The sequence below is a fragment of the Mugil cephalus genome, chromosome 18 (genome assembly GCF_022458985.1).
Source record: "Mugil cephalus isolate CIBA_MC_2020 chromosome 18, CIBA_Mcephalus_1.1, whole genome shotgun sequence".
Taxonomy (NCBI): Eukaryota; Metazoa; Chordata; class Actinopteri; order Mugiliformes; family Mugilidae; genus Mugil; species Mugil cephalus.
Window position 1 is genome coordinate 6,060,772 of NC_061787.1, and position 18,859 is coordinate 6,079,630.

General features: G+C 40.4%; 1 protein-coding gene across 1 annotated transcript; it reads left to right on the forward strand.

Annotated features, from left to right (window-relative positions):
- The first annotated feature begins 221 nt into the window (after nt 1-221).
- On the forward strand, nt 222-18,654 carry cpa6 (carboxypeptidase A6). The gene is made up of 11 exons (XM_047568396.1): nt 222-575; nt 3,148-3,223; nt 9,326-9,450; nt 11,254-11,368; nt 11,750-11,851; nt 11,937-12,041; nt 14,441-14,551; nt 15,084-15,174; nt 16,294-16,496; nt 17,514-17,598; nt 17,722-18,654. The coding sequence occupies exons 1-11, from the start codon at nt 460-462 to the stop codon at nt 17,934-17,936; spliced, it is 1,344 nt and encodes a 447-aa protein (XP_047424352.1). The 5' UTR covers nt 222-459; the 3' UTR covers nt 17,937-18,654.
- Nucleotides 18,655-18,859: the final 205 nt, after the last annotated feature.

Sequence of the window (18,859 nt, forward strand, 5' to 3'; positions counted from 1 at the left end):
AGAAACGCACTCTGCTAAATGAACACACATCGCGAGCGCGCACACATGTTCACAGTTCACTTCAGAGCAACCCCCCCTCCACCCACCCCCCGAGCGCACATTGCGCACAAGAGAGGGATCTGGTTACCAACTTCGCCAAACCGAGGCCACGTGACTCAGGTCCTCCTCATTTTTAAAAAGGGCTGCTACCCTGCAATTCCCTCCAGAGCTTCAAAGAGGTGGTAAATGGTTCCCGTGTGCCAGCTGACCGACTTTCGCACCTTCTGTGTCAGAGGGAAAACTGCACGAGAGAGCTGCGCGACGAGAATGCCAATTTGTTGATGGTGCGCGGGACTTCAGAGTCCTTTAAGTGTTTTTTTTTTTATTATTTTTTATTTTGTCGGGGTGCATCCTGCAAATTATTATTTTTATTTTTTAATATATTTTTTTTTTTTTTGGTCTTTGATCTCTTTGCCAAGGATGGCACTGGAGCACTGGAGAGCATTTCGCGCCTCCGTTTTACTGACTTGTGTGATAATCTGCAGTAACGTGCTATGTCCCGTCGGTGCCTATCTCTACAACAACCGCTACGCAGGGTGAGTAAAGACACCCCACACCCCAATTCATTTCTGCGGCAACTGGGACTCCCACTCTGAGAGAAAGAGGGAGATGAGACTAAAAGTGCACTATCGCACGTTGTCTGCAGATATGATCATTTTATCTCGTGTAGACTAGAGAGCAGGAACAAAGATAATTTTCTTCTTCTTTGATTTTGGGAACAGATTTCCTAGTTAAGACATAAAATGATGTTTTTGGTTTATTCTTTCCCAAGCTGCTCTTGTTGTTTGATGGCACTTGGATAAAGCTGCATGAGATCTGTTATCTCCTTTTCTTCCCGTCTGCACAGAGGCACTCAGATCAAATATAACATGCGAAGATGACACCGAGGATGCTTGCAGCTCAAATTAAAAAAAAAAAAAAAAAGGGGCTTTGATGGCAGCAACTCCCATCTCTGTGTGTTTCTATGGTTGCAAAAACAAACAAGAAAAATGTCATAAAAGGGATTTCTGCTAAGGATCCTGGCTTACCAGTCTGTCTACATGTTTAAGAGGCTGTGGTGCAAACCATCCCGCAGCCTATAAACGATTTTGTAACATTTTGGGAGCAATTAGACAAACAGCCATGTCCATACTCCCTTGTGCATATGGACGCACATAGTAAAAAGGGGTAAACATGTCGAAGGCATGACAGGGTAGAGATATGTATGGTCTGCTTTAAAGGGGCTTTTGATGTTGCCTAGCCGGGTCAGAAGAGACTGTCTCTTCTGGAACCCCCCCCCCCCCTCTTATGACATATAGTTTGGATTTTTTCCAACAAACACCTCCTCTGGTTTCCGCCAAAAAGACACAACACGCAGCACTCAGATTGTGCGTCCAACACCACTGGTGCTTATTCTGAAATAAAGCCACATGATTCACAGAGATTTAGACGCCGAGCGCGAGGACATGGTGAGTGGATGTCAAAGTAACAACGCTCCACAGAGAGTCGGCTCCTTGGTTTAAAGGCGAGATCGTCTTAAAAACAAATTGCTTCCATCCCAGACAGAGAGAGCGCTGCTGTGAGAATCCACAGACTGACAACTTAAAGGGCAGCTTTAGCTTAGAAAGCCGTACAGCTGGTGGATGCAAAGCGAAATGCCTTTTGCCAGGCCAAGACTGTAACAAAAACAGCCTGTCGTTTTTTGAGGATCGCTAGAAGACGAATAAGTGGGTTGGTTTGGAAAATAAGGGGGTTGTGTGCGGCTCAGTACTGTATGAACAAACAAGAAAGTTCTGTATGTTTAAATATGTGAATCTTGATTTTTTTTTTTTTTAAAAAAACCTGGGCACTTATTTCACAGACGTTGTCATTTTTGCATCTTCTATCACTGCGGTTGCCATGGTAGTTGGCTGAATTTTTCTTTTTTTTTTCTTTGTGGCAGCATGCTGCGGTCACTAAATGGGGTGACCACTCATGTGGGACACTCCTTTTGTTCCTCATAACTGAGAATGGCCTGTTGCCACCTTTGTTTAGGGGGCCCCAACTTCCTGTGTGACAGACAGTAAAAAAAAAAAAAAAAAAGAAACTATTTAAAAGAAGCAAAACGTGAGAGAGGAAGATGCACAACCAGAACGTGGACACATGCAGAACCTGGCAGATGGACAGAGGTGCCAATGTGAGCAAAGAAAGGGAGCCTTTTATTAAGAGGATGTAATGAGCTTTAAGGCCTGGCCCAGAAACTCTGCTGACCTGCAGACTAAAAGCAGCACTGCACTATGTGCGATCCGCCACGAGGATAAAGAGAGCCTTTGTTTTGCAGCGAAGATGTGGTTTGCAGATTGAGCTAAGATGCTGTTAAGCTTCTCCGCCGGCAGTTTTCGTTCCAATTATCTGGGAAGACCAACATGTCAAGGGTAATACTTTAATGAATGAATAATATTTAATTTAGCTGGTGTAAATTTTTCTTTCTTGATTCTAGTTTAACAAAATCGAATTAAGTCTTCAAATATTAACTGACCCTTGATGTATATAGGGAGAGTCATCGTTTTAAATCTTATCTAGTCCATAAACCTGTAATTTTATCTGACCAAACACACTGAGGAATGCCTTTCACTTTATATTCCATCCGTCCGTCCTTATTGAGTTCAATATTAGACTTTCAAATGTTTGCCACGGACAATGAGACGCTTCGTACGTGCATCACATCGGTACATATTTACATTATATAAACTATAACAGCTGCAGCTACTATATCTACTTGTTCCAGGTACTACCTGTATCACTGGGAACAATGAAATCTAATCCTCTAATGACGTCTCAGACAAATTGTTTGACTGGGAGTTGACCCTGACTTCTATAGGATTCTAAAAAAAAACCCCAAAAAAAACAACAACCGCCCATTTTAGCATCTGACGTCTGCTATTATTGTGTCACCGTCAGTCTGCACAAAAGGCACTTTCATTACCTGACTCTCTGGCCCACCCAGATGTTTTTGAAACGATGTGCACTCAACGAAAACTGATCAAAGCCGTCTTGTTGCAGTGAATTTTCAGTGCCATAAAAACCCCTTTGGGGAGCGTTGATTCCAGTTGTAACCCGATACTAAGAGGAGCTCTGTTGGTTTTGCAGCGATCAAGTCTTCAGGATAACTCCGAGTAATGATGAGGAGGCGCGTGACCTCAGGAAAATACTGGGACATATGAAGGTTTGCGCACACACACACACACACACACATATACATATCCTACAATATTATTCCGTATATTTGTGTGTGATCCAAATCTGAGAGATATTTCTTTTTAAACATCCCTACTCTAGGTCTCAAATTTAAAAACTACACTTTGAAACTATTATTTTGAAAATGCATCTGTTATTATTCAGTTCACACCGGCTCCCAGTTCCAGTTGTCTTCCTATGAACAGCATTAGTGACAGTAGCTCTGGGGACAGAGAAAAGGCAGAACACAAAAAGCAGCTGAGTGTGGTCTTCTATCAGGACAGTCAGGACATGTTTCCTGTCTGAGAGACTTGTTGGTAGGACACTCTGTAATCATTCCAATAAGAAACCCCAACATAAAAATAGAGGAGGGAAATACAAAGGGTTGTTTTTATTAGGAGGCTCAACGCTTGGATGTCTTGCAAACTATATGAACATGTGTTTTGAAGATACTGAATTTAGGTGGGGTGTGTGTGTGCACGAAGCCCTTACGTCTATTCCCAAATCATTTGGAAGTAATTACCCCTCAGCATCAGGAACATGCATGACCTTCTTGTAGTTTAATGTACTGCATAAGTTAATTACAAAGCACAAATTGCAAAATATAGTTTCACAACCGTCCTCATTTAACAAATAGTTAAATATTATTTTTTCAGTAAAATATAGCAGAAAAAAAGAAACAAAAATTGTCCAAAAAAACAGGACTATCTTTCATATAATCAAAGTGGGGAGCTGGCTGTAGGAAGCTTATAACTATGAGGACATATCATCCAGTATTCCTTTTTGAAATTTGGGCATGTTCTCACACGGCCGTTTATTTTACAGATCTCCAGTTTCTCAGTAATTTTCTTTTAATTGTTCCGGAAACAATTATAATCTGTTAATAATTATGGAGAAAATTGAGACAAAGCTCATATAGTTGTTTCAGTTCAGTTCATGAAGAACAGTTTCCATGTGAAGACGGCTTAGTTGAAACAGAGCTTGAAGATCTTATTCACATTGGAAACGCGACTAATGAAATAAACATCCTGGTAATTACAGAATTTAAGGAGGTGGGTAGGTAGGTAGGCAGGTTATTTTGGCCTCCAGGCAGTGTGTGGTCCGTTTTGGTTTTCTTTGGCGTAGCTTATAAAGTCAAGTCACCTGTATGGCTTCAGGTCAAACAGAAACAGCAGGACCAGCTCTGGCAGAGGACAGAAGAGTGCTCAGGCCTCAGAAAATGTTTATTGAATTTATGATTTGCGGTGAGGGGTACCAGGTGAGAGCCAGGCTCCTGGTCAGTACTTGGCCTGAGTTTTGTGCGTGGAAGGGCAGCGGACTTGGTGCTACAAGGCCAACTAAGGCAGCAGCAGCAGCAGCAGCTACTGTTTGGACAGCTGTGGACATGTGTTTTCAGTCTGAGCTTAGTCACACTGCCATGCCTCCAGTACCAAAGTCAAAGTTTTCAGCTTCAGGCTACACATGGGGTCAAATATCGCTTACTGTACACCAGGAAAATCAAGCGAATCAAGAATCTGACCCATCATCAACAAAATTTGTTGAATCTTTTTTTCTGTTTTGTTTGGCTGTTGTTCTTGGCTGTTAATCTGCACCAGAGAAAGATTTCTAACACCTGATAGTGGGTAGATCATTCCCATGAACAACCCTGTACTACAAAAGAAGCGATGTGTTTTGCACAGAAAACATCTGTTTGAAATAGTAGAAATTTACATTTGCCAATGAAGGGCCGCCTTCAAGAAGTATGAGGTAACAGGGGTTCAAAATAAATCAATTGACAGACAGTCCCTGAATGTTCAAGAGCAAAATATCTCAATCAGTGTATTATCAATACATGGATTACATATATATATATGAATACATATGTTCCATTTCAGTTCATGAACAGATCCCTTCACAGTTTGTAAACAGTGTGACGTTTTTTTGAGGGGTGGGGCTTAGCTGGAGGCAAAACGTATTAAACACTATATCTTGTAAATGGAAATTAGCGTATTCCACCGGACTTTTGGCAAGAATAGACCAGGAAAACGCATATTTTAGAGAATATACTAATACACTCACTCTCCGAGACCGTGAGTATTATTTTAAAAAAGTTGACTCTGACTGATGGGGCTATATTCACTGATCTTTACACTCACTGGATGGAGATTTGACCAAAGGAGGACACAGAGGGGACGAAGTCTGGTCTGTCTTTTTCAAGTGAAGCTTCTCCAACAAAGATATAACAAGAAGTAAGTGGAACCGCTGTGGAGGGTAACGCAGTACAACTGCTGCTTGCACAACCCTGAAACACGCAATTAAAATTTGTTAGCTTGCGGTTAGCATTAGCGTTAGCATGTATGAAGGATAAGTAATTCAAATAACGATTAACTCGAAGTTATTCCAGTCCAGGGGAACCACTGTGGAGGGTAACGTATGCAACTTCTGCTTGCACACCCCTGAAACAGGCAGTTAACGTTGCGTTGGCTTGCGGTTAGCATTAGCATTAGTTTGTATCAACATTAAATAATCCAAATAATTATTAACTTGACTTTATTTCAGCCACTGTTTAGTCTAACCCATATCTTATCCAGGCTGACGATGATTATGTATTAGATATTAATCTTATCCTAATAGTTTACATAGTAGTCCATAAATTGCAGGGAACAAAATGTTTAAAACAGGTTTCTAAACTCTAACCTGGTGCTACTCTACTCAGTCAAAAGACAAATTCATCTAATTTAATATATTTGACATAAATGTTCCTGGTGCTTTTTCTCTGTAAAACTACCTACAGATTAATCAGCTAAAGGTTCAAGTTGCAACGACTTGGCTCCAAACTGAAATAAACAGAAACATCCAATGGCTTGAAGCGAGCAATGCCACCGAATTAGTGATGGTCTCTTTCTTGGTTTTATGGGGAATTGTTCTGGGGTAGAGACGGGCTGTTGTTGGTTTTGAGAAGAGACTCTCCAATTCGCATTGGAAACTGGCCTATAAATCTTTTAAGAGTCAATGTTGAACATGATTTTCTCCTCTTCTGGGAAAGAATTTCTCTTTGCAGACCAGTTGATTTGAGTCAGTTGAAAAAGACAAACGTCGATATAGAACCTTTTATGTCACTAAGGTTTGACACTTGTTTTCATTTACTTGACACCCAGACGCAGCGATACATCGCCACATCATCTGCCCTGAGAAAAGCCAGATCCTTTTATTGCGCTATAACTTTTCCTTTCTTGCTCTGCCCGTGCCAGTGCTACATCAACACAAATTCAATTTATAGCTGCCCCGCATACACGACACATAGTGCAGAGATTTTTAAAGCAGACCAAAGAATGCATCTCCATTGCTCATTAATGCAGCTATAAAATGTGAACTTGAGGAGTCATGCTATCTGATCGGGGATATTCAGCGAGGGCCTTTTAGGCATATGTGTTTTGGATTTGTTTGGCTAACAGAGCAACAGCGCTGAAACATTTGTGGTACTTAACCATTTGGAAGCGCTGTAAACTCCAGGGCACCAAGCATTCCAGCTTTGACCCCACTGACAAAGTTAAATTAATCTGGTATGCATTCTGTAAACCATTAAACCTATTGACACATTAACAAGAATATGTGCCAGCCTGCCCTCATGCGACCAAATGAAAGCCATCTGAAGACCTTCATACATGTATGTGAACATAGGGCAGCGGGATTCCAGTATCCTCTAGACACTGACTACTGTGTGTATCATTTGTAGATCAGCGCCTTCTCTGTTATTTTATCAGGGTTACCACATGGTGTCTGTGTTTATTTGGTTGGGAAGCGAGTTTGGCCAGTGGGCCGTCCCATTGGGCCCTCTGTTTTAGCTAACGGCCCCAGCGATCGCGGCCCGATAACAAGCGCCAAAAGACATGATATTTTCTGCTTAATATGAGGTCATACAGTAGAGAAGAAAGCCGAGAGAGAGAGAGAGTCATTATCAAACCTCCGGGTTGATAATGAGGCCCATGAATGTGTGTTTTTAGCCCATTAATGCTGCGGAGTCATCGGCATTCCACGGATTCACTTCATCGCTGAGGTAGGAGACGGGAGGAATGTTAAACTGTCCCGTTCTTAACAAAACAGTTCAGTCATTATCAGCTTATGTTTGACAGTATTTCAAACAGCCCCAGATATGATAATACATCCTGTCTTGGAGTTCATTGACGCCAAATGCGCAAGTTTTTACTATCTGTGACATCAATTGTGTGTTTTATGATGTCGCCACGTGAGGAAAGTAGAGCACCGTGATTGGATTGTTACTGGATTATCTGGTGTTATACCTTGATTTGAGCCATTAAAATTGGGCAAGACGCTGAACTCAACACGGCAGCGAGGACTTTGCAGCTCCATCGTCAGTGGTGTGTGCGTGTGTGTTCGTGAGTGATTTAGTGAGAGAATGACTTTGATGATTTTATAATAGAGTCTGAAAAAAACAACAACATTAAAACCACTGCTGACAGGAGAAGTAATCAGAATCAGAAAAAACTTTATTTATTCCCGAGGGGCAATTAGGAGGGCAAAGAGCGGTACATTAAATTAAAGAATGAGAGAAGAAATACACAAAGGTGGGTGGGCAAAAGCAGGATATTGTGTGCAATGGCAGGCCAGCTGCCAGTTAGAGTGTGAGTGGTTGCTGTGGAGGTAATAAGGCCTTATCTATAGTATCTATACGCACAAATCTATAGTACTATTGCACAAAGTGTAAATCTTAAGTTATTGTAACCGCTTATAGTTCAGGAGGAGGGTAAATAGCTTCAACCATCTTGTGAGAATTCAGTGTTCTGCTGAGAAACTTTTGGACCTGGCATTCATTTGCGTGGATGGTGCATGTACCACCCACCTAGACTAGACTAGGCACCCCCACCCTGTAGCAATGACACTCCTTAATGGCAGCAGCCATCCCATAACTCAGACACACACTAAAATGGTTTAGGAACAACAAAAAAAAAACATGAAGACCAGCACAAGGTGTTGACCTGGCCTCCAAATTCACTCGATCCCAACCTGAGGCTCCAGGACACTGCGCTATTTTTCCCATTTTCATGAGTAAATACGTTTGCTTTCTTCTTGGGGTAAGTCATGTTTTCAGCATCAAGACAACTCTAGCGCAATACCACGCAGCGACGCACACGTAAACAATAATGGAGGGAGGAGAGAGATGTGCTATTCTGAGTGTGCATTAGTTAAAGAAAACAACACTAAGTTTTGCTGCACGCTCTGTGGTGGCGACAAAGTCCTATCTAGCTTCAAAAACACAACATGGAGTTTATCGAATTACTAATAAAGTAGCTTATAATCTGACGTATTTACTTTTAAAACCAACTAGTTGGGGAAGTTACCTTTTTAAGGTAACTATGGCCACACTGCTGGCGGCTCACAACTGTTTTGGAGGCACAAGGGAGACCTACACAATATTAGGTCATAATGTTATGACTGATTGGTGCACATCAACAAATTCATCAACAAATTTAACAATAGTACAGTGGTCTTCAACGTTTTTCAGGCCAAGGACCCCAAACTGATGGAGAGATTTAGTAGAACTTGGCCTAGAAATATTTATAAATATACATCATTAGCATTTAATATTATCCATCCCTTATCCCTTTGCTAAAATATGTTGGGTTCATGTTAATGTGTATTGAAAGAAATTAAAAAATTAAAAAGAAATATATAAAAAATGTATAATCAACCAAAGATTTTGCGACCCCCCGTGCAGTGCCTCCTAGGGGTCACCATCTGATTACAGTTGGGTGACATCACATCACAAGCAATCCACACCAGGAAATATCAGTTTTGATGTCTGTGAGAGGTTTTTGTATTTCTGCGTCTTCATGACAACACAGACAGTTTGAACCCTTTGAAATGGGAGTTTATTGCTCGGGCACATCTTGTTTCACTGATCTATCCAGCCAAGACCATCAGGACTATATTTGCGAGCGAACAAAAGTACAAAAACGCTGCACGTAGCGTGACACAGATGAAGGTAGAGCATGCCAAATGACCATTTCGGGACAGTTGTCATTGAGAATCGCTCTTTTTCTTTTGCACAGCTGTGCAAAAACAATCTAATGTGTTGATTGTTCTCCTCTAGGTGGATTTCTGGCAGCCCAACAGCGCCTCTCTTATCCTTCAAAATTCCACAGTTGATGTTCATGTGAAGCGCAACGACACGCAAGGTCTGCGTGCACGCTTAAAGCAGGAGCGTATTGATTATCAGTAAGTACAGGATGCCGGACACGGCCACAATCATGCTTACATTTTGTTATCTTACCAGAGGATCTGCATCCTGAGACACATCTGTTATCCAAAAGGATGTTGCAATTGCGCAGCGTTCCCCAGACAGAGTATATGACTTGCACATGCACAGTTGGCCACGGTTTGCGAGCAAAAAGCCCTCGCGCTTCCTCAAGGCTGGGCCACACACATGACATCAGAGCCTCTCTACCAGGCTGCTCCAGCACCATCTCCTTCATCTCTCTGCACCATCCCTCATAAACATAACACGAGCAGCCACAGCTTGAAAGAATTCCATTGTCATCTCGGTCCTATGGAAAAAAAAAAAAAATGGCCGCTCTGAGGATTTCTTCCTGCGTTCTATTAAAATCGTTTAGACCACAGGGAGGGAGGGTCTAAGGGTCTTTAATTTACATGAAAATGATCGTTTTTTTAGTGTTTGAGCTCTAAATTCACGTAGAGGAAGCTCATGAGGAAGTGTAATTTAATCCAACGGCAGCTGCCACATGGCTGGATCAGACACGGCCGGAGTGTTTAAACAGATAATCACGGTTTTGCCTCGTTTCCAGCACATCTTATTTATTCGTGGACGCCAGTAGCTGCTATCGTTTAGGCCGATGAGGCCGATGAGGAAAACGGGTGATGAATGAATGGTGAAAAGAAAAGGGAGGATCTTTTGCACAGTTAATTACAGTCCCTTACAAATGCCATGTGAGCAGCACAGAGCACAGAGTGGTTTCTGCTTTCTGCTCAGACGTCTTATCTCTTGTCTTATTACAGATTAGTGCAGACACATGCCCACGGGTGACAGCAGAAGCCACTCATGATTGCTGGGGTTAAGACAGATCTACAGTTCAATAGATCTGGCTGTAGAAGTATAAAATAAGCTTCGCTTTCTAACTGAGTCAAGGTGTTTTTTGCTTACACACTGAAAGTTCATTGTGGAAAAATCAGATATAAATATTTGAGAAGTATTAAACTTTCATTACTTTTAAGATGTAATTAGGGATTCGATTCATCTATTCAACGTTTTTCAGGTTAAGTAGGGACCCCCTACCTACTCTATGTGTTGTATATTAACCTCGACCTAATGCTGTTTATAAATATACATTAATATTATCATTTTGCATTCAATATTAAGATATTCAAACAATATAAAGGTCCACATTCAAAGATTTCATACACGCACAAACGTTAGGTGGCCGTGCAACTGCCGTAAACATAAAGATACCTGACTGGTACACACAACTGACAGGTAAAGAAAATAATTGACAGATTCAAGTTTTAATTTTACCTGGGGACAGAATAGGCTCTTGGCCAATAGTGGGGAACCTGACAGAGACAGTGTGTAGTATGCGGCCTTGTGATTGGCTGAGCAGTGATAGGGGCGGGGCCTACTGTGTACAGGAAGCTTGAGACAGCTCCTGTATCGCTGACCGAAAGGTAACGTCTTCTGCCTCCATTTATCCCTTCACTAAAATATGTTGGATTCATGTTAATGTGTTTTTAAAGAAATTTAACTTTGTGGGGGAAATTAAAAAAAATATATAAAAAATGTCTAATCAACCAAATTTTTTCGACCCCCTGTTGAAGATCTATGAATTAAACCATTTATGAGTATTTTAAAGCTGAGGGAAAGTTAATTCATAAGAACAGTTATAAAACATAGATCTGTCAGCTGGTTGTGAATCCCTTTTGTTAGTCCATGACTATACTAACACATTCTTGGTGTAAGGTGTATCACTGTGTCTCTTTTGTCTGTCTCCCTGTCTCCCATCCACACAGGGTCTTCATCTCCAATCTACAGACGGAAATTGAAAAGCAGACGGGATACCGCTCATCTCGCAAGCGGAGGTCAGAGTCTCAGTATGACTACGAGGTTTACCACTCTCTGGAAGAGGTAGAGGCGAAGCCCACCGTCTGCCTACCCTATCTCTCATTCACCTCTGCCCTGTAATCTAACGCACCCGCAAAGTAAACAAACACCCGCCTCCCCCACCCCGAGGTCCTCTCAAACACCCAATTACGCCATTCCACGGGCCTCTCGCCCACAGCCAGTCACTTCACAGCCTTAAAGTGTTTGTTGTTCGTGTGTCAGGCCCCTAAGAAGCAGCATGAACTCGACACACACACACGTATTTAAAAAAAAAAAAAAGTGCATCTCTGTTTGCCTGCACAGACACGCCGTGCATGTAAAAACACATCACACACGTGCATTTTTGTGTGGACAAAGAATGCACATCCGCGTTTTAATGACACGCTCTCGTTTTCTGCCTCTAAGATCCAGGCCTGGATGTTTGAGATGAACAGAACCCACCACGACCTGGTTGACATGTTCTCTATCGGCAAGTCGTACGAAGGAAGACCACTTTACGTGCTTCAGGTAGAAGAGGAGGCATTGTGGTACGCACATAAGCTTTTTTTATGTTGATTGTTTTTTATCACTGACTTTTCTTGTCTCCTGTCAGCTAGGAAAGAGAAGTCGTCCCCAGAAGAAAGCTATATGGATCGACTGTGGCGTTCATGCCAGGGAGTGGATAGGACCTGCCTTCTGCCAGTGGTTTGTCAAAGAGGTAGCCGTCATCATTTATAGTTAAGATGGTGGCAAAAATCAGACACCAGACATTTAACATCTTAGTTTTTACCCTCTGAAGTTAGGACCGGCTTTAACAACAGGAGCATTTAATTCATTATTTTAGTGTAGATGCTAGATGAGTGGGACAAAGTGTGCCAGAAAGTTCATAAAATTAAAATGAAGTCTCTGTAAATTGAGAGCACCAGAGCTAGTTTTAAAGAAAGTATTAAAAGTTGATGAATTAAATTTTGAGGAAATTAAAACCCTTAAAAAGTATGAAAAAGTCTTATCACGTCTTTACGAGGTCTTAAAATTTGAAGGTATTTTTGAGGTAAATTTTGAGTTTGAGTCCATAAACATTGAAAAAGTGAGTGAATGTATTGATTTACTAAGAAAACAAAACATAAAACATAAAAACTGGACTACTATGAGTGCGTTTGTAAGCGCCAGAACGTATTTGGGCGGAAATTCAGAGACACAAACGACGTGCAACTTTTTTGCAAGTTGTTCTACAAGCGTTTATACACTAAACATGTGTTCAAACTTTGCCTTCGATTTATTCTCCCAGCCTATTTGAATTCTGTTGCACGATAGTGGTCTATAGTCTTCATCGTAAACTAAAATTAAATTAAAGGTGTCACTCAGTGCGTTTACATGCAGAGCTTAATCGAGCTATGCTCAAAATTCGACTTTCTTTACAGTCCTGGTCCCAGTTTACATGCAGAAGAAATACCTGTTCTCCTCTTCCACACTAGGTGGCGATACGTGTCTTTTCAGCGGGTTAATACCACGTTAACACGGCCCGATTTCTGGGTTGACCTAATACGTGATATAATAAACAAGAGTCGTTCATGCGGCAGACCGGCATTTCAAACAACAACCAGACGGATTTTTTTAATCTTACGTAAAGTTCGCGCTACTTCTGGTGCAGGTAAGATCCGCGCTTTCCCTCGGATGGCTCCATTTCTCTTCCTCTTCTTCTTCTTCTTCTTCTTCTGCGATCGGCTTTATTGGACGTGTTTGTTCCGGGGTCACGCGCCAGCGCAGCGGTGGTGGAGCATGCGCACAAGCATTTTCCGATGAAAACTCCGATTCCAATCGCATTATCTGGGCGACACAATCGGACAATGAGAACTCCGATTTTAATCGGAATAATGTGTTTACATGCACTTAAGTTCTCCTGTTATAGCCCAATTAAGGCAATAATTCGTTTTTTTTTTTCACGTGCATGTAAACGCACTGACTGATACAATTCAAAGTGGTGGTGAGGTAGTAAAAAATACTGAAAAGGTCTTAAAAAAGTTTTAAAAAGGTATTGAAATTAACTTCAAGATTCCTGTATACACCATGTTCATGACCTGTTTCAAAATCAAATGAATGAATCTGCTGCAGCATCATAAAAGTTCATAAAAACACAGCCGAGGAGCTGGGCCCAGACTACAGGGATTTTAAAATCCCTGTACATGTTTCACATTAGGATGTACTGTGTTGTGTACTTGAGGAGAATTTCTATTTGGAAATAACAGTGCTAGAGACTAATTTGAGACTGTGGTGTAACAAACTGTTTTATTATTATTATTATTATCATTTCTTACAGTCAGACAGAAACTAGTTCAGTTTAGTTTTATTCATTTTGAACATTCAAAAGAAAAGAAATGCATCAAATGCATATACATACGCAACACGGTTATCTGGCTCCGTCCCTTTTCAGTATTAATGTCATTATTCGATGTGTTCTTCCTCCTCTGCTACATAATAATAATACTTATAGTGCTTTACATACCTCTTCTTCATTCCTATCTCTTCATACCTCTTCCCAAATTGTGTAACATTTCCTCACATTCCAAAAAATCACCCCACAAACGGATGTGCACATGCTTTTGTGTGTTGTGCAAAAACAGCGATGTTTAAACTTTAAATTCCCTCTAAGATTATAACCACCCTCTCTGTCAGACTAAAGTGATGGCTACATGAGTTTAAATGAGGTCACATGTACCTGAAGTTCAGGGAATTATTCAAAGAAGGGTAATGTAGCAGAAACAAAATCCAAAACAGAAACAACAGTAACAGTGAACGACGAGAACTTTGCTGTGATGTAGTAACCAACGTAGGCCACTAGAGGTCAGGGTGCCATCTTTGTTCAAGGTTTAAGCACATTAACTGTGGCCTTTAGCCTGGTTTTAGAGCACCTTCAAGCAGTATTAGCCCACTGCCCAGATCTCCTCGCTCCAATGCCCATGTGTAGCCAGAGTATTAACCTACTGTAGACGTGCATTCAGAGGACTGAGATTACAAGTCTGGATGCATAATAATTAAAGCATAAAAGCGACACGTCTTTATTATATCAAACCACAGTCTGTGTCGTCAGTGAGCGTGTTTTCTGTGTTAAAATTACAGGCCATCAGTTCATTCCAGTACGACTCTGTGATGACACGGCTGCTCAATCAGCTCAACTTCTACATCATGCCCGTCTTCAATGTGGATGGATATCGCTTCAGCTGGACCACGGTACTGCAGCCTTTCTTTCATACAGTTCTACAGTCTTTATTCTGGCACAATTTGAGGCATTTTTCTTCATCAGGGTCTAGAAGGGATAAATAACACTTTAGAAACCAATCTATTTTCATTTTCTGTATCTAAAAATTAACAATAAAATCGTTAGTAGACAGAATAAGAGCCCATATGAGGACGATACTATGTTTCTGGCAAATACATGACTTCTATCTATGGTTTCCTTGGCTAGCCCAGACTTAAATGTCTTTGGAAACTTACTCTTAATCTGCAGAAATGATTATATGTAGTTATTTTGAGCTTTTACCTGAAATATGAGGCTTAGTTTTTCTGGAGTTTTTTTAGTTTCTGACTTCCAATTAAAACGGAAAATGAAAATCGATCGATTTTAAAGTTTTATTTATCCCTTCTCGACCCTAATACAGAAAAATGTTTTTTAATTCGAATTTTTTAATTTTAAAATGGTAATTTTTTGACAGTCAGCGACACACACACACACAGCGACCGTACCCTCATTTTTGTCTTGCAGGATCGGTTCTGGAGGAAGACACGCTCCAAAAATCACAAGTTCCACTGCAGAGGAGTGGACGCGAACAGAAACTGGAAAGTCAAGTGGTGTGGTGAGTTTGATAGCGCCGGAGAATCAACTGAATCTCGCTTACGGTGCACGGACACAAACACACGCACACAGAAACTGCAACACGGCAAGATACTTCCTTTAGTTCCTAGTTGCCTTTTAACAAGTGTGAGCTGTGCATGATATACAGAATGTGTGTAGTGACAACAGATGTCGTTTAGCGTGTAGTAAGTGGTGCGTTCTGTTGACTCATCATCACTCTGGGTAAATTGTGAGAATACAGATTTTGTGTGGTTAAAACAAATATGCAGAGATGAGACTGAAGTCTATGCATAAAGGAATATTAGCTCATTATATTAGCTATTTATAACACTACAGGTTTGGAAGCAACATCAAACTTGTACTTAAAAGATCATTAGTTTCAGTTTCATTGGACTTTGCAACAAAATAACCATAATTATTATATAAAGAGTAACTTATCAGAAGACATTTTACTATAATTATCAATTATTTGAGTTTTTCATTCTTCAAAGTAAGGGATATTTGTACGCAGACCCTCAAAAGCCAAATAGTTAAAATGAATAATGAAATTGTGACTCTTCTCGACCGTAAAACTAGGCCCTTCTTTTCTTTTGCTGACATTTATTCAGCAATATTATGGTAACATGAATGTGCACCTAAAGGTAAATAGAGGAAAATGGTTCATATCAATAAAAGCAGCAAAGTCTGACCATGTAGTAAATAAATACATCCCAAAATACATAGAACTTCCAAAGTTTTGGCCTGCAGTGTATATACTTTACATTTCTTGCAGAAATTGGGTCAAAATTGAGCCTTATTTCTTATTTTCTTGGAAAACATTTCAACTATTATCTAATTATTAACATAAAACATGTTTGAAAAAAATCAAAAAAATGCGTTGCTTTTGCTTTAGCTTGTTTTTATTGATACCATGACTGAGAAACTTCACAGAAAATACAATGTTAACCTTAATTCAGACTTTCTGATTTAAAACAATACGTGTCATGTGACCATGGTGATTTCAGTTTGAATCCACTACATGACTTCCCATTTCGTTAAGCTTTTTCCTGCTTGGTCACTGGCCTGAGTCAGAACACATTACATTTATAATACTTATTTAGTTTGGTCTTTCCTTCTTCAGAGGAGGGAGCCTCTTCTCATCCCTGCGACGACACCTACTGCGGCCCCTTCCCCGAGTCCGAACCCGAAGTCAAGGCCGTCGCCAAGTACCTGCGCAAGCACAAGAAGCGCATGAAAGCGTACATATCCATCCACGCCTACGCACAGATGCTGCTTTACCCGTACTCCTACAAGTACGCCACTATCCCCAACTTCAGCTGCGTGGTAAGACGTCTGTTGCCAATTTCATGTTTACGTTGTAAGTTATTTAAATTTGATTCTGAATACTATTTTAAAGAAATGTACAGCGTATCGCAGTTTGTTACGTAGTGTTTGAATTTGTGGATTTCTCTCAGTGATACTGAAATACACTGACAGGAAGTAATCACGGGCGCCATGTTGGATACATCAGAGGGAAGATTCTACAGTGTAAACCTATGGGGCAGGTGTTGAAATAAACGTCTTATTTTCACCATTAACGGGCCTATAAATGTTACCACCAACGTCTGTCAATATGTAAAAGGCCCTCATTTAAATATCCCAGCGTCTAGTTACTTTAAATATCTTAAATTAGCCTGTAAAATGCTTCGTAGCCCAACCCCCTTATCAGTCATGGAGCTGTGTTTACCTTCTCCTCAGTCAGTCCATTTGAAAATACTCAAAAAAGTTGATAAATACTCAGAAATAGTGACAATTAAACTAATCTTATTGTTATTTAGTAGTGTCATTGTGGCATTAGCATGCTAGGCATAATAACTTACATAGGTACATAGGACCCTAGGGGGTCTGCGGAAGTGCTGCAGAGGGGGGTCGCAAAATCTTTGGCTGATTAGACATTTTTTATATATTTTTTTATTAATTTCCCCCCACAAATTTAAATTTCTTTAAATACACATTAACACGAATCCAACATATTTTAGTAAAGGGATAAGGGAGAGCTTAATATTGAAAGCAGAATGCAAAAATAATCATGTATATTTATAAATAGCATTAGCCCAAGTTTAATATAGAAGGGCTCCACCTTTTTTTACCTGTTTATTTTGTATGCATAAGCATGAGTTCAATAAATGTAAACATTTTTTCATCATTGTTGAGTTTTTATCATGTAAATGGAGGGAGAAAAGACAGTATTGGCTCCAAATATTGGTATCAGCCCTAAAAAAACATCCATATCGGTCGATCTCTATTTCATATAAACTGAAGTGAATTAAAAGAATTTAACAGATATCCTTCATTCTCCAGGAGTCAGCGGCTCAGAACGCAGTGTCAGCTTTGTATTCTGCCTATGGAGTGAGGTACAGATATGGACCCGCCTCCACGACTCTGTGTGAGAACCAATTCTCCTTTTTATTGTGTTTTGGAAATGAAACAGACTGACTTACTTGTCTAGTTTTTGTCGTGAGGTGTTATCCCCTAGTTGATTTGTTTTTGTTTTTAACCTCCTCACCAGATGTCAGCTCTGGCAGCTCCATCGACTGGGCCTACAGGAACGGGATCCCCTACGCGTTTGCGTTTGAGCTGAGGGACACGGGATACTTCGGCTTCCTCCTGCCCGAATCGCTGATCAGCCCGACCTGCACCGAGACCATGAGGGCCGTGAAAGCCATCGCATCGGGCCTGCTGAAGAAGTGCGTGACCGGCAGGGACAGGTTTCCGTATATATGAATGCAGCCTGGGCGTCACTCATAGATGTTATCGAGTGAAAAGCTGAACAGGACCTGTCAGAGGATGCATTTGTTTTCCAGAGCTGATGGTGGCGGGTTTTCTTGTTCCAAAACAAAATTTTTTTTAAAAAAATGGCACAACTAGTATGTTTACGTACATACATACTTTCTTGTCATGATACAACAGCACTTTTTCTTTAAAGAAACAGCTTCAGTTACAATTTTTTTTTAAATTAACCCTCATTTTATTGTGTTTTCTTGCCAAGTGCCAGTTCACATTTTCAGCTATAATGTTAATGTACTGATGCCTTTCTCACTGCAAACCTGTCGGCGTACATAATGTGCTATCAGCTGTCAATCTCAGTGGTTTTTACTTCTTCATTTGGTCCCTTCAGCAGCTTTACTGTGTCATTACTCAGGTACAGATAAATGTCAGAAATGTTTACTTCCTACAGGTCATGTGCTCAGTATCAGATTTGAATAAATGTAAAATTTTTGAATAAATGTTGTTTTATAACACAGTGCATATTTCTGTTATCGCATTTATGCCATTTCTGAATCTCTCTGAATAGTCTATTTTTTTATGTCACGCATTTATTTTAATCTCTTGTGACAAGTGACAGCGTCATCATTTATGTCTAATTTGTCTGCAAAAAAAAAAAAGAAAAGAAAAGAAAAAAGAAATTCCTCCCAATTGCAAGGAATAAAGTGAAATGTCACATTTGTGTCTTGTCATTATTTTTGCGTACAAGCTGGTCGGCATGGATACAGTAACTTGTAAAATTATTTAAAAAAGTGAATGAATTAAAAGTGTAACAGATGGAAGTGGCACACAAGCACAAATACAGAATCAATCTGTTTATCTTCATGACAAAAGTGTGAATGTTTCCATATAATTTTATAATAATTTGGTGGACACTGATT

Bases quoted from the DNA above. Each gene is read 5' to 3' on its own strand.
- cpa6 (XM_047568396.1), top strand. From the start codon at position 460: ATGGCACTGGAGCACTGGAGAGCATTTCGCGCCTCCGTTTTACTGACT. The intron at 3,224-9,325 runs GTTTGCGCACAC...GTTCTCCTCTAG, and splicing joins AAATACTGGGACATATGAAG to GTGGATTTCTGGCAGCCCAA. The intron at 14,552-15,083 runs GTACTGCAGCCT...TTTGTCTTGCAG, and splicing joins ATCGCTTCAGCTGGACCACG to GATCGGTTCTGGAGGAAGAC.